The 12,320-nt window shown below is 50.5% G+C and overlaps 1 protein-coding gene across 1 annotated transcript; it reads right to left on the minus strand.

Moving 5' to 3' along the window:
- Window positions 1–565: 565 nt before the first annotated feature.
- On the minus strand, window positions 566–6,872 carry HOXC13 (homeobox C13). The gene is made up of 2 exons (XM_004601547.3): window positions 6,143–6,872; window positions 566–822 (listed from the first exon to the last, which is right to left on the minus strand). The coding sequence occupies exons 1-2, from the start codon at window positions 6,870–6,872 to the stop codon at window positions 566–568; spliced, it is 987 nt and encodes a 328-aa protein (XP_004601604.1).
- Between the last annotated feature and the right edge of the window lie 5,448 nt (window positions 6,873–12,320).

A 12,320-nucleotide genomic window follows, 5' to 3' on the forward strand; every position in this document is an offset into this window, starting at 1 on the left:
CTCGTAATTATCATTAATGTGAACTTGTTTAAAAATATGCACAGAAAATCTTAACTGGAACATCTTGCCTAACTAAAGGGTGCGGGAGGGACAGGGCGCAGGAAAAACTGGAAGAAAAAGTATGAAGCTTGCCAGGTCCTGAACCAAGGCAGTGTCCCCAGAAGGGACCGCTCTCTGCCTGGGCAAAGGAGGAGGCAAGAATGGGGTACTTTGGGCTCCCCCAACCCTGCTTTGGTTGGAATGATTGGGCTCTTTGCTGCCACTCGGCTTTCAGGCAAGGCGAACAGAATGGAGGCTGGTAGCCTTCTGCCCCCAGCCCACCCAGGCCCACCTCCACGGTGGTGGGAGGTCGGTAGGTTCCAGAAGGGGGTGGGGGTTAAGGATGGGGTTGGGGAGTAGGGCCTCGGATCCTCTCTGCCTGCCGGCGGGGCGGCGCGATTCCTCGATTCCTCGTTCTTGTTAACATTAAATATATTCGTCGGCACCAGTGAAGCGTCCTTCCGTGGGTTCGGTTATGGTACAAAGCGGCGACATAAATAGACAGGGCGGGCAACTGGGCTGGCGGTCAGGTGGAATGGAGATGAGGTGCTTTCGATTTGCTGACCACCTTCTTCTCTTTGACCCGCCGGTTCTGGAACCAAATGGTGACTTGGCGCTCGGAAAGGTTTGTGGTGGCCGAGATGCGCCGGCGCTTCTCTTTGGTGATGAACTTGCTGGCTGCATACTCCTTCTCCAGCTCCTTCAGCTGCACCTTGGTGTAAGGGACACGCTTCTTGCGCCCGCGCCGGTAGCTGCTCACCTCCGGCTGCAGGGGAACCACATCTAGGGGGAGAGAGAAGGGCACAGGCGCAAGTGAGTGGCAGGGCAAGAGCCTGGGCGCAGGCTAGTTTCTGCAGGGACAAAAAGGGAACCAAAGGGAACCGTGGATGTGCAGCCTCTGCCCCTCTGCTATCAGCAAGACCACAACTGAGGTGAGGGGACACCAAGTGTAAAGCTGAAGAGGAAATCACAACACCCCCTCCCCACCAGAAACCCTCACAAAACAACATTCATTCATCTGGATAAATAATAATTTGATGTAATGCTTTTCAAAATCAAAGCGATCTAAAATATGATGACCAGGATATCAAATTTGAAATTAATGTGTAGTACTAAAATGTCCTCCTGGTTGCAGTTAGATCACGCAGGTACCCATTAGTAGCTTATACTCTGGGGACTGTGCTGTGTGTGTCAAAGGAGAGTCTGACTGGGCAGGGACATGGTTGCTGCTGTGGGCACAGACTATGAGAGCATCTTCAGGCCCTTTTGACCACTGATTCTGTTCTAGGATGCTGTGGCCTACACCAAAAGAAAAGAAGAAACAGAATGTGCCCACGGAGATTCCCTCTCCATGGAACTGTGTTCTAGGACAGCAACATGAGACCCCTCCAGAACCAGAACTGAAGTGGGACATCCTGGAACTGAGAAGTAGGCAAAAAAATATCTGGAAGTTTGGGGGCCACATCCCAGGCCTGTCCACTGGAGAAGGTGCCTAAAGACCCTTCTTGGGTTAAAATCAGCTATCCACATGTCCCCCAAAGGACAAACCTCAGTACCTCCCTGCCCCCACAAATGTTCACTCCTTAAAATAGTAAATTTTGCTCCAACTCTTTCTCCGTTCCATTCCTTCAGGCCTAAAGGAAATTTGGGATTATTCATCCCAAGTAGGAGCCTCATCATTAAGGCCTAAACACCTTGTCATCCCCAAATGTACCTTTTTTGCTTTCATTTTGCCCTGAGACGATCACAGGAATTAAAAAAAAATTAATGTTATTTCTCTCCCTTCACTCCATTCTCCATCATGTCAGTCAAAGACCAGTAGCAATACTTTCAAGGGGAGGGAAGTAGAAAACTATGGAGCTTATCTGAGAACTCAGCCCTCAATTTATAAAATATGGTTACACTTCTTTAGGCAGAAACTAAAAAGGAAGGCAGAAAATGTGGGGTTTCCCCTTCATTCCTATGGCACTTTGGAAGTGTGGACATTATCCAGAATGAAGACATAAAGCTCTTCCTGAAATGCTTGTTCTCACCCCACTCTCATAAAACCTTCCCCACACCCATTCTCATTGGGCTTGCTTGCTCATAGGGACTTGTGCCTCAATTAGATGGGGAGAGAAGAAGTGACAATCAAATGCAGGGGGAATAAAGTGCTCAGAAAGAATATGAAAGAGTGAGGGATTCCGATGATGGCCTGCTTCAATTGTCTTTATGATAACAATTTCTTGGGGAAATAATTGAGTTTATCATTCTTCTCTGCCTGTATAAGACTAGGCTAAGGATTTTTTTCAAGTTGTTTTTTAAGTCTGAAAAACAAAATGACTTTAAGAGAACAGATCCTTTAGGTTTAAAAATAATTTGGGAGAACTATGTAAGTTCTCAAATTTCACTTTTTTAGATATAACTATGGGTTGGCAAATTGGTGGTTCTGGAATAAGAGTAAGACAAAGGCAGTACATATGTAGTGACCATAAGATTTTTGAAAAATTCCTAAAATTTCTTTAGGCTTTTTAAAGTTAAACCCATTTAACAAGATGAGGAATCTGAGACTCAGAATGAGTAAAATAATTTCAGTGGCGGAGCCAGATTTTAAATCCAGATTTTCTGACTCAACATAATGACAAAGTTAGTTCTAAAATGGTACAATCCAACTTCAAAACAACTCTTTTTTTTCTGAAAAAAAAAAAGTGGGATAAAGGCAGATTTGGATTCCTGTATTAACCAGACACTTGCCTCTGAATTTTAAAAACCTCTTCTTCTGGACTTGCTCACATTTGGGACCCCTAAATATTAATTTTAAATTTCTACATGAGGTTTAATAATTTAATTTTTAGATTTAAAATGTAAGATATGAAATATGCAAATCACTAAACAAACTAGTTGTTTTTTCTCCACAGGATGCCAAGGATTGATCCAAGTTTTTCATGGATTAGACCAAGTTGTTGGATATTCTGTCCTCCTGGGGAAATGCCTTCAGTCTTGTTGTTTCAAAGAAGTTCCATTTGACAGCCTCTTGTGATATCCCAGCACTGGAGTGTGTGTGCGAGAACACACACACACACACATATACAGACACACACACACACACAAACACACACATGCTCTTCATACCTGGGAACCTAGGGAACCCATTAGGCACTCTCTCTCTCTCTCTCTTTCTCTCTCTTCATATCTGGGAACATAGGGAACCCATAAGATCCCATTAGATACCTTTGAGGAGAGATTAAAATTAAAATATGATCAATGCTCAGTATAGTTTTTTTCTCTGGGGGTCCTATACATACATTCCTAAATCTTTCTCATTGTTGACCACCCACCCTCATCACAGGACTCTGAGCTCTGTCCTAGTCCGGTTACAAATTACAACTGCTGATCTCAAGCCAAACCCAAAGACATGTCAGTAAGAGCTTCTAATATGACCCAAAGAACCCACTATTTATTTCTTTCCATTGATCTCTCCCACTAACATTTCTCTATATACCTGTCTCTGCTTCTCCCTGTCTCCCCAAATTCCAACCCCTTATACTTTCATACACATGTACCTTTCTCATGGATTCTCTCTTGGAATTTCTACAGATCCTATCCTGGAATTTTTGTTCCCTGTGTTAAAAAAAAAGGTCTACATTCACCATAGAAAGGGTGGTGGTGGTGGTGAAGCAGCAATGAAGCAAGGGTATGTATAATTGGGGGAAGGAAGAAGCCACAACACATCTTGGCTCTAATTATCTGAATCTTTCTGAACAATTGCCTCCATCTCCCACACCAGCCCAGACTGCCGCAGATGAGGTTTCTCAGAGCCAGAGGCGTTGAAGAGAGACAGTAGTGTTTATGCCTAGATGCTGCAGAACAAACCACAATTGCATAGACAGAGTTATCTAGAAATCTCACTACTTCTAAAAGATCTCTGTGTAGGTAGAAAGATAGAGGGTGTCTGAAGATAATTTCTTTTTCATCTACCTCTTGCCTGGACCTCTGAATACACTGAGATACACCAGACTGATTCTATTTCACAGAAGAGTATGTGATCACAAAGCTGCCGAGACACACTGGGTTTTTGATCCAGTGTGGTAAATCTCAATTGAGCTATATATTTCTCCAAATTTAAAATATGTTTTCCACTAGGAGGCTGTTCTCAAAACCAGTTTAATTTTGGCAGTTCCCTCCCCCCCCCACCATCCCAGGAATCTTGAAAGATGTTTATTTTGCTCAAAGAGATTTCTCAGTTCCTCTTCAGTCTTCACCAAGGCTCCACCAACATACACAGGATGCCAGAGTAGCTCCCTAACTTCAATCTTTTCACACTAAATTGTGCCTAGCTGTTTGCGCCAGACCTGTACCACAGCGGGTCTGGTGGGCATCTGCCCTCCTGCTCTCGCCTCCCTTGGCATATCTTATTGGTTCCCCCTACCCTGGAAGTTGTTTCTAGATCTTCTAAGAAGCCTTTGGGTGAGATGGGAGCTGGAGGGCTCTCTCTCCACATATATTGTTGTATGCCTATATGTAACTTACCTCTCTTCTAGAAATGAACTATTATGTTTTTATTAAATAATAATAGAAATATATACAAATATTACAGCCAATGCAGAGTAGGTAGCATATGATGCTATGATATAAAATTTTATCATTCTAAACCTTCATAATAATCAGAAATAGGGCTGCCTTACGTATGCCCCAGCCTAGTATTCAGTTCTGTTATACTATGTAATCTCATAATATTCACAAGTATATTTTTTGCTATGCTTTCTGATTTCATTCAGGGATTTTTTTTTCACCAACTGCCCTTGCTCCCAAATCCCGGATGCAGAGGATTTTCAGGCCCATCTTTAGGAGCTCTGCAAGACTACACATTCCAATGAAAATGTCCCACATATGGAACTGGGGATCCTGTGGGCAGTACAGATAGACACAGAGGCTGCTCTGGGCTCCCCCAAAGCCTCTGGAGACATCCAGTCAGTTCCAGTCAGTTCCTTCTCACTGAGCTCTGCTTACAGCCACAGCAAACTCCATCTCTGACTAGACCGGGAATCCTGAGTTCTCCGAACAGCGAAACCCAAAGCTCCTGGTGCAATCTTGAGAAACCTAGGACTATTTTCTACCTGGGCAGCAGAAGAGGTTGCAGGAACCTGCCCTAGTTAGAGACAGCATCAGTTGCAGAGGGCAGAGCAGCAGTGATGCCATGCTCCCATGCCCTTGCTTAGCCAGACTTGTCTCACAGGGTCCCAACTGGGCCTGGACCCCACATCCTACCAGAACAGGTCTTCTACCCATTCATCTCACCCTCCTCGCCTTCCCGGGATAAGACACCAATCAATAACTCTCTCCCCATATTTGGGGAGTTGGCAGAGTAGGTACCCGCAGCACTTGAGTTCAGTATATACCAAGCGAGGCAAAGACAATTTTATAGCCTGAGACAGATGCGAATTCCCTCCACAGCCCCCCGAGAGAAAATTTAACACTTCTACTCCCTTACCAAACCAGGGAATTCATGAGTGAATTTTAAAAAAATAAATTTGGAAAAGAAAAAAAAAACCCATCGACTCTATTTCTGCACACTCAGGCAAACTAGACCTCACTGGACATGCACACAAGCACACACACTCGCCAGTGCCTGAAGGATCTTGAAAACTGAGGCAACGACAGGGTATGGGGTTCTCATCCCCCCCTCCGTCCCCCCCCCTCCAATTATTGGGTAGGTTGAGGATTTTGCCGCAGGTTGCGTGCGGTGGAGGATTCCGAGGCACCCGTGGTCCACCCCACCCCCTGGTTCCTGGCCGGAAGCGGGCTTCGGGGCCAAGAGCGGCGCGTGAGCCTGGAGCCGGCTGGGGGAGGAGGAGGCGAGCTCCCGACTCGAGCCGAGCCGGCGGCCCGGCGCTCGGGCGCCTGTGATTGCTTCACTCTCGGCCGGGCAGCTCCGGGGAACGTGTCGGAGCAGATTTCTTCCCCTGCGCATTCCTCAGCGCAGCTCGCCCGGCCGGCTCCTTCGGCAGCCCAGCGGAGCCGGCGCGCCGGGGCCAGACGGCGGGGGTGGCTGGGGCGCGGAGCCCCGGGGCAGGCGGGGCGGGGAGGGGATCCCGGCGGCGGCGGGCTCGGGCCCCGTCCTTACCTGGAAAGGGAGACTTCCAGAGGTGGGCGGACTGCGACTGCTCCTTGGAGCAGTACACCTGACTGTCCCAGCCGTTGGAGAGAGCCCAGTGCTGGTAGCCTTCGACGGGGATGAGCGCGTCGTGACGCGGCTCCGGGTGCCCGCTGATCCCAGGCACCACCGACACGTCCAGGTAGCCCGGCATCGCCTGGTAGGAGCTGGCGAAGCTGGGATAGAAGGCGAATTCCTTGGCTCTGGAGGACAGGTCATCACCGGGCAGGGCGCCCGACGGCTCCGGGTACTTGTCGCCCGGGTGGTAGGCGCAAGGCTTTTGCTGCAGGTTCACGTTGTGCGACAGGCGGCAGCCGTAGTAGCTGCCACCGAACGGGTAGCCGTAACCCAGGGTGGCGCTGGACGAGGTGGGGGGCGCCGGTGGCGGGGCGCACTGGCGAGCTGCCTCCGGGGCCGGGATGTCCGTGTAGACGGCGCCCTGAGGGGCGCCCAGGGGAGCGGGCGGGCGGCCCAGCACGGGGTGTGGAAGCAGGTCGCGGCAGTGACTGGCCGGGCAGCTGCTGCCCAGCCCGTCCATGCTGGGGGCTTTCCCCGGGCTCGCTCCGCTGCAGCCACCCCCTGCGCTGCCCGCGCCGCCGCCGCCGCCGCCGCCGCCGCTGCCGCTCTCCGCCGCGCTGTCCTCATAGACGTACATAAGGCTCTCCGGCCAGCGCGGATGCAGGAGCAGCGAAGTCGTCATGACATGATCTGCTCGAGCTTTTTAAAAACTCCACTTGCCAGAGGCAGCGAGATAGGGAGACACCTCGCTCCTTTTTCCCCTCCCCCATCCCTCCTCCTTTCCCTCTCCACCCCACCCCTCCTCCTCCTGGGGCTTCCACCTCCCTCCCCACATTCCTTCTACGCATGCGGAGACTCTTCATTAAGAAATCTGCCGACTCCCGCCCCCCTCCCCTTGGCTCCGCTCCTGCGCCCACGTGACGCGGCGGGCGCACGTGACGCCCGGGTCTGCTCTCCAGGGGTTCCCACCCCTAGGGATGAGGCGGGGCGAAAAGGAAAAGGCCTCTGATGATTGGCTTACAAGAGGGGCAAAGAGGAGGGAACTGGGAGATTTAAAGGGACAGGGTGACGCCCCCTGGCAGACCCGGGGGAGGGAGAAGGAGGAGGGGAAGGCCGAATTTGGCCGACGCAAAGGGGTCTGGCGAGCGGAGAACTGTTCCTGGGCGCCGCCTCCTTAGGCTTAGGATGTATAGGGAGATGATGGACCCCCACTCAAAAGCCGTTCTCCGTGACTGTCAGAGTGTCTGGAGTGGGGCTTGGGGAAGAGGAGAATTCAATTTTTTTTTTCAGAAACTAGAAACCGGGGGTAAACGCACGGTGGGGCGTGGGGAGCATCTGCTCTGTGGTGGCAGACTCCCCTCCAGCTCACCGCTGGAAAGAAGCCGGAGCGACGCCGCGCAGCGAGATTTGGATCCACGGGTTGTCTGTCCAAAGCCCCGGCTGAGGGGGACCCTCTTGGCTCTTCGTTTGCAAGCTTCTCTCAAACGGAGTAGGAAGGGCTGGAGAGATGTGATACCCCAAACACAAGCATCATCGCCCGAGAGATGTTCTCAGTGAAAATGGAGGGAAATAATATCATAGGGAAATGGGACAATAGATGAGACTGATATTCAATATGACAATAGAAATTAAAAAGCGTTGGAGAGTTTTCTCAGAGCAAAAGGAGGAAAGGGGCAGGAGAGAATTCCTTCTAGGAAAATTAAAAAACCGGATACCGACTGAAGCAGGCGATCTCAGATCAGAGCACAAAAGAAAATGTATGAGAAGTTGGCACTTTGGGAGACCCCTGAAGCCAGACCCAAGCCCATCTTCTCCTCTGCCTGCCTAAATTGAGACAAAGACTAAGGCTGAGGAACCCAGTTCAATGCACTTCTAGCTGATTACCACCTCTTGAGCTCCCACGGCTTTCTCGGGAATTGCTCCCATTTCGTAGGGAGCATTCTTTTGCGTGTCAAAATTGCCCCACACTTTAAGGGAGAAAAATGGATGCAAATTATTTAGAAAATTTTCTAAAGCTCCGCTCTCTTCTCCCAGTCTCCCAGTCTCTTCACCTGTCTGGCCTTCATGTAGGAACAAAATCACCACTTTTTAGGGTGCATCTCCATGGAATTGAGCCAAGCTCCCAGTCAGCCTGGGGCCTCCCCAAGGAGAGGAGAGGAGGTAATAAAGAGAGAGAAAGGAAGGAGAGGGGCTGCAACATCTCCAACATCTCCTTTCCTGCCTGTGCCTCCGATTTTCAAAGCTGGGTGCTTCTGTCTACTCGGCACACAAAGGCTGTGACTATGAAGTAGCCCCCAGATAAGCCAGACATACTACAACCTCCAGTGGAAGAGTAAATGGCCAGGTTGGTACTGGGATTTGGCCCAGGGAGTCCCTGCTTTCTCCGTAGTGGGGGAAAAGTGGTGGTTGATGGTGGCACATGCCTTGGCATCCTAAATTAGGATAGATAGGTAACCCAATTTTCATCAACGTGATGATGTCAAGGTAGCTCTGTCTGGGTTGTCAGGAAATAGAAAAGAGCAGGAAAGTTAGCAACATTGGAAGCAAGGCAGCTTGACTGTGTTGCTGAGGGCAAAGATGGTGGAGCAAGGAAAAAAGTGTCCAGGGGAAGCGGGTGATGATGCGGGGAGGCTCTCTCAGCTAGGAAGCAGCTTCCCTGCCTAGGGACTTCAAGGTCAAGGTAAAATGAGGAGAGCAAACAGGGCCTGGCTAGTCTAGACTGGGTCGCATGACCTTGGCCCCTGAGTCAGGTGGGGGTGGGTGGTTGAGGAAATCTGCCATGTTCAGCCCCCACAGAGTGTGGATGGAGCCCACGGGGAACAATGATTTCCTCCCTGTGAGCGCCGAGCCTGAGGTAGAATCTCTCACTACCTGGGGTGGGCTTGACACTAGGAGAAACAAAGGAACCTCAACAGCCCATCCCAGCCTTGGGGTTCCTGCCCCAGTCCAGCAGTGCTTCAGTCCAACAACACCTATCTTCCACGAGTGGAACTGAAGACTCCATCTCCCAGCCTTGGGAGCAGGGGATAGAGTGGCGGGAAGGATCTGGGTCCGGGCGGATCAGCAATAAATAAAATTAATGGTATGTTCTTTTCCAGGTTTATGTAAGGGCACTAACTATTCCTATTGCAGTGAGATATAGATTTAATTAACCCGGCAATTTTACAATTCCATTTATTAGGGGCACATGGTGGCCAAATTTTTGCGTCTAGAAGGCAGAGCCAGGACTGATGCCCTCTTTCTTAAGAAGAACCAGTTAGAGCCAACGTAGGTCCCCTCTCAGGGAGAGTTCAGGGCTAAGAGCATTAAATTCAGCTGCACAAGTATCCTCCTACTCCGAACCATACCCGACTCATTCTTCAGTTTGCCCAAGATCTTCGGCACTGGCGCTGGAGGCTCCAGGACTGGGACTGGGGCGCGCCCAGAGCGCGCCGGGACGCGGTGAAGCCTGAGCCCGCGGCGGGCGGGCGGTGGAAAGTCAAGCCTTGTTGGTTAATTAACTTTAAGCCTGGGGTCGCTTCTCCCTCCTCCCAGAAAAAAAAGTGGATCTTGCTGAGACACAAATAAAATCAAATTAAACACTCCAGGAGAAGATACGCCACTGGAAACGTAGTAATTACATCTCCGAGGCGATCCCGCCCTGCAAAGCCCAGTGCTGAAACCCTGGGCTCGGCGTGGACCCACCAGCCCCCACTCCTGCCGCTCCACTGCCACAACTCGCCCAGCCCGGCATTGCTGCTGGAGCGAAGGACTAAGTTGTGGGGAAAATAGGGAGCAAATCAAGAGAAATTACAAGAAATGTTCCTAGGTCTCTTGTGGAGCTGACACCATGTGTGGGTGGTGGGTGATTAGGTTGCAGAGAGGTGGGGAGACCAACTATTTAATTATCAGAGAAAAGTAGAATAGGATTCGTCACTCGCTGAGGGAGGGAGGGACTCTCGTTACTATTTTTTAAAAAGGGACGTTTGTAAAGGGCATTGGGAACCTCCCGTCCTCAGCTTCTCCTAGGGCTGAGTTTCTGGCTAAGTTCAACTCTGAAATTCTTTTGAAAGCCTCCAACATATAACAGATCTTCAGTGTGCCATCTTACTAAATGTGTGTGTGTGTGTGTGTGTGTGTGTGTGTGTGTGTGTTTGGCTTGGGGAATTGGGACCAGAGTGGACACTTGCTCTTCCAGCCCATATCATCATGGATGCAACAAAATACACTGATGAAGACACCCAGTTATCTGCTGAAACTCTCTATGTGCAAATAAAGATCTCTTAAAGATCCCTCCGACAGGGTTAATCACATACTCATCCTTCTCTTTACTCCAACACCCCTAGGAAAATTCAAGGGAAATGAAGGATCTCTGTCAGTCTGGAGTTGAGGGGTGGAATTCCTGGGCCACTCACTGTATTCTAGAGCTGTGAGCACACAGCCTTTGCATCGGGAGGGCAGGAGGGCGCAGGCCTGAAACATGCATTGAGGGCGGGGTGTTGCTGAATATCAGGCGAGGGGAGATGGGCCATATTCAACGCCCAGATTGCTTCACTGGAAATCAGGCATCATTTAATATGACTCCCCTCCTCCCATCTGATTCCTTCATATCGTGGGGGAGGGGAGCTCGAAACTCTAAAGCTCCTACTTCCTCCCACCCCCTTTTATGGGAGAAATTCCAGTTTAAAATAAATGAAGGGGGGTGGGTAGAGGCTACAGGAGAACAAAGACCTCACCACCACCGTGAGGGCTGGATTCTGGCCCAGACTTAGAGCTTTGCTGGTCGTTCATAGAGTTTGGGGGACTCTTTCCTGTTCACTGATCCATGCTGTAGGGTAGAAGAGATGTGGAAGGAGAGAGGGCATAAAGTTTGAGCTCTATTGGAGAAAAAGGGAGGTTTGGGAAGGAGAGGTCACTGAGAGGAAGGGTCTAGGAGTCCAGGGAGGGTTATGGTAGACCATTCTTCATATGTATTTGAGTGGGCAAAGCCTCCCCCACAACCAAACTGTGATATTTGCGAGGAAAGAAAGAAATGTGGCTGGTCTGGGGCTCTCTGGCCCTGCCCAGTTCTTTTCCCATCTCTTTCCTCCTGGCACTGAAAAGTGGGGGAATGGCCTAAGGATCTTAGAGACACATCTACCCACCGCCCAGGCTCCTGGGTTCCTCTGGAAAGTGTTCTCCTTTAATCTCGCCACCCGCACAGCTTGGGCTCCAAGGAGCGCAGGCTGGCCTCTCCTCCCAGCCTGGGAACTCACCTCCTGGACAGCAGCTGCTATTCTGGCATCTTCCACCTTTATTGTTCTTCTTCCCCCAGCCCCCAGACTGAGGGCGAGGGGACCAGCATGACTGAGGCATTCCTTGCTTCTTTTTTCCTGTTTCTCAAACCCAAACTTGCCTTCTTCCATACCCCCTGCGCATGCCTCTTTTTGACATGGGGGAATCCACTCCCTTCAGCCGCCAATTTAGTATATGCAGTGCTAGCCCGGGCTTTGGGGAGCCAAGGGTTCGGTAGGAATCCAGAGAGGCTGGGATTGAGGTTGCTGTCACCAATCTTTTCCTGGATTTCCCTTTAGCCTGCCCCCTGTTGCAGATCCTGCCTGGAGGTACATTGGGCTTGGTGGGGAAGATCAGGTGGCACCTTCCACAAAGAACTCTCTGGAAGCCTCCTCCAGTGGCCTCCAGGTTCCTAACCCCAGCCCCCTTTCTTTCACAGCTGCCCCGCCCCATCCTCGCCACAGCACCAAGCTCATCACAGAGCCCCTTCCCCAACACTCTTTACCCCTCCTTCCCCAGCTCAGTCCTTTTCAAATTCCCATCCCTCCTACTCCTACTTTCTTTTCTTCTTTAGCAGCATCTCAGCCAGTCATTTGCCACCCGCCCCCCCCCCCCCCAACAGTCCCCCTTGAAAAAAGTTCAAGGGAGTATAAACACAGAGTTAAGAAATTAACAGTGTCTCCTCCCTTTCTTGGCCTCCCCCAGCCCCTACCCCCACCCTCTGCTGTGGGAGAGGGTCCTCGGTTCCCCCTCCCCCATAACACCTCCCCCTATTAGGAAGCCCTTCAGAAACAGACAAATAAAATCTCTCCTGGTTTTAGGGCCTGTCTGAGAGGGAAGTCCAAGTTCATTTTCAAGTTAGACAAGGGAGCTGAGG

The sequence above is a fragment of the Sorex araneus genome, chromosome 2, assembly GCF_027595985.1.
Source record: "Sorex araneus isolate mSorAra2 chromosome 2, mSorAra2.pri, whole genome shotgun sequence".
Taxonomy (NCBI): Eukaryota; Metazoa; Chordata; class Mammalia; order Eulipotyphla; family Soricidae; genus Sorex; species Sorex araneus.

Bases quoted from the DNA above. Each gene is read 5' to 3' on its own strand.
- HOXC13 (XM_004601547.3), bottom strand. From the start codon at position 6,872: ATGACGACTTCGCTGCTCCTGCATCCGCGCTGGCCGGAGAGCCTTATG. The intron at 823-6,142 runs GTAAGGACGGGG...CTCTCCCCCTAG, and splicing joins CTGGAAGTCTCCCTTTCCAG to ATGTGGTTCCCCTGCAGCCG.